Here is a 2,500-nt window from a genome sequence, read left to right on the forward strand (position 1 = left end):
ATGCTACTGAAACACTGTGCATATCAATACGTTGGGAATTTTTCAAAATCTTGCCATAAGTTAAAGTTCACTCTTTGAGTTCTTTATAAGTATTATGATCTTATGCATGAAGTATCTTCATTGCTATTGTAATTTTGTACAGATTCTGAGAAGTATTCCTGGGGTGAGAACTATGCTGGCTCTTCAGGGCTTCAGTCTCCATTACCTCATCCTCCTGTTGGAGGCTGGCCTGGTGGAACCATTGATCAGCTAGAGATTGATCGTTGTGATCAGCAGCTAACATTCTTCCCCTTACTTGCTCATCCAGAAGAATATGTACCTGATACTGTAGACCTTACCAAGGATAAAGAAGCAAGGTATATTTGTTTCTGAAAAGGAAATATCTGATTAAATGACAGACTTAAGTATTTAGTAATGCATAATATTTTCACTTGATTACCTTATATTTTATTGGAATTATAACTTAATAAGTTTCAACATATGTTTCTACATATTAACAGAGACTACTGGCTGTCATGCTTTGAAGGTTCACTTGGTAGCTTTGTCAGCCGGGCTGTCTCATCCCAGCCAAATAGCATAGATGCTGTGGAGAGAGCCAACAGATTTCGTGAAAAGTATTTGCAAAGGCTTCACAATCTAAAGAACCATCCATTGTGAGTAAACTTTAGAAAATTGGTATGTTCTTTGCAGTTTAACTTTTGTAAATTTAATGAGTATACTATATTTATGCCGTATGCATAGCTATCAGACAGTATCAGACAAACACCTTTGCCAATTTTTTCATTCTCTCATAGTGCATATGGTAACCTGACTGTGAGGAGCTTATTGGACATGAGGGAACATTGTCTCAATGAGTTTGATTTTCCTGACCCGTACCTTCAACAGAAAAAGGTATTTGACTCACTAAATTTAAGTCCCAAAGAATCACTGTACTATTGTATTAATCAATTTTATTATTCTCTTGTATTATTTAATTTTGCATAGACAAAAAAATTCACAAAGTAATGATGAGACTTGCATATTATTTTGTAAAATTTTTGGTATTATAAGTATATTCTTCAAAGTTTTGTTGAAATAGAAAATTAATGTTATGGATTAGTTTTGATTTCATATCACTTTTCTAGTAGTATTTAAAATAAGTTGGTTCTAATTGTATGAGAATCATCCAAGAAAAAACTCTAACACCTTTACATATTTTCAGTTTGAAAATGAAAATGCCCTGAAAATGTTGAAGGACCACCTGAAATACCTTGATTCCCTAGAATGGAAGGAGCGTCAAGAAGTCCTGATCAGGGGAGTACTAGCAGGAAATGTATTTGACTGGGGAGCTAAGGAAGTCGTAGAACTCATGGAGGCAGGACTAGGTTTTAAGGAGGCTGCTGGGAAACTTGAAAGTGAGTGCACAAGTTCTGCTTATATATACATTTTTTCTCTGGGATTTGTTTCATTTTTTCCCCACTGTTTCTGTTGTTTTTCATTATTTTCCTCTTAATACATTTTTTTCTTCTCTTGTTTCTTTCCTTTTACCAAGTCTTTTTGGCAGCTTGATTTTATTTACTCTTAGTTAGACTTATATTAATTTTACAATGATTGCAGTAATTTTGGAAGCTTAGTATTATGTTATTTAGACTTGAGTACTTACAATATTTAGATGTACATTACTTACAATACTTATGATATTTAGACTCAGTACTAGACATAAAACACTTACAATATTTAGTTTTGCAATACTTCCAATATTTAGACTTACCAAACTTACAATAAATAACATATGTGATACATTTATTTTCTTTTAGGCCAATGAAAAATTTAAGATATTGTCTGTTAGAGGTCTGGTGTGAAGGTTATAATTATCAGGTAAATTATCAGGTTTGTTACATTAGCTGTAACAAACATGAGTTCTCTTTTGTACATGGTGTGTACAAAAACAATAGAAAGCAAAAGAGAAGAGAAAACCCACTCTGGTAACCCGGCAGTTCTAATCAACCTCCTCCCCCTTCCATCAGTCCCAGTTGTGAGATATTAACCCCTTCAATCTGGCATGACCACCACATTGTGAAACAGTTTGGATTAAGGGCCAGCTTATGTGAACTTGCTGTCATGGGTAAAAATGGCCACAGGCCAGGTGACATGCCATGAACTTGCCATCATGAGCAAAGGCCAGGGTGACAGAAAACACTCATTATGAATGCACAAAACTCTTGAAGGGTGATTAGACTCATTTTGGATTATTTCCATCAAGAAACAAGTAATAAGCCAAGACTGGAAAAGCGCTGGCTCCAAGGATGACGCCATTTCTATGCTCAGCATTGTATTCATGACTAAAAATTTAATATTTTGAAAAAATGAAGTATATGACACATTAAGAAAATGTTACATTTAATCTTGTTCTGAGTTATTTACTACGTAGAGAGATGATATGGAGTCTGTGAAGGAAAACAGTCTGTTACTATCTGGATAAAGCAAATCAAAAGACAAATGTGGACATTGGAAAATGGCA

General features: G+C 34.4%; 1 protein-coding gene across 3 annotated transcripts in view; it reads left to right on the top strand.

The window, feature by feature from the left end:
• Nucleotides 1–2,500, top strand: part of LOC113811799 (4'-phosphopantetheine phosphatase) — a 22,420-nt gene that overhangs the window by 11,959 nt on the left and 7,961 nt on the right. For all 3 annotated transcript variants that reach the window (XM_027363621.2, XM_027363627.2, XM_027363634.2), the window contains 4 exons: nt 143–356; nt 501–653; nt 795–891; nt 1,202–1,394. In XM_027363621.2, the coding sequence (XP_027219422.1) occupies nt 143–356; nt 501–653; nt 795–891; nt 1,202–1,394 (657 nt within the window). The remainder of the gene's footprint in view (nt 1–142; nt 357–500; nt 654–794; nt 892–1,201; nt 1,395–2,500) is intronic.

This window comes from Penaeus vannamei, chromosome 9 (genome assembly GCF_042767895.1).
Source record: "Penaeus vannamei isolate JL-2024 chromosome 9, ASM4276789v1, whole genome shotgun sequence".
Classification (NCBI taxonomy): Eukaryota; Metazoa; Arthropoda; class Malacostraca; order Decapoda; family Penaeidae; genus Penaeus; species Penaeus vannamei.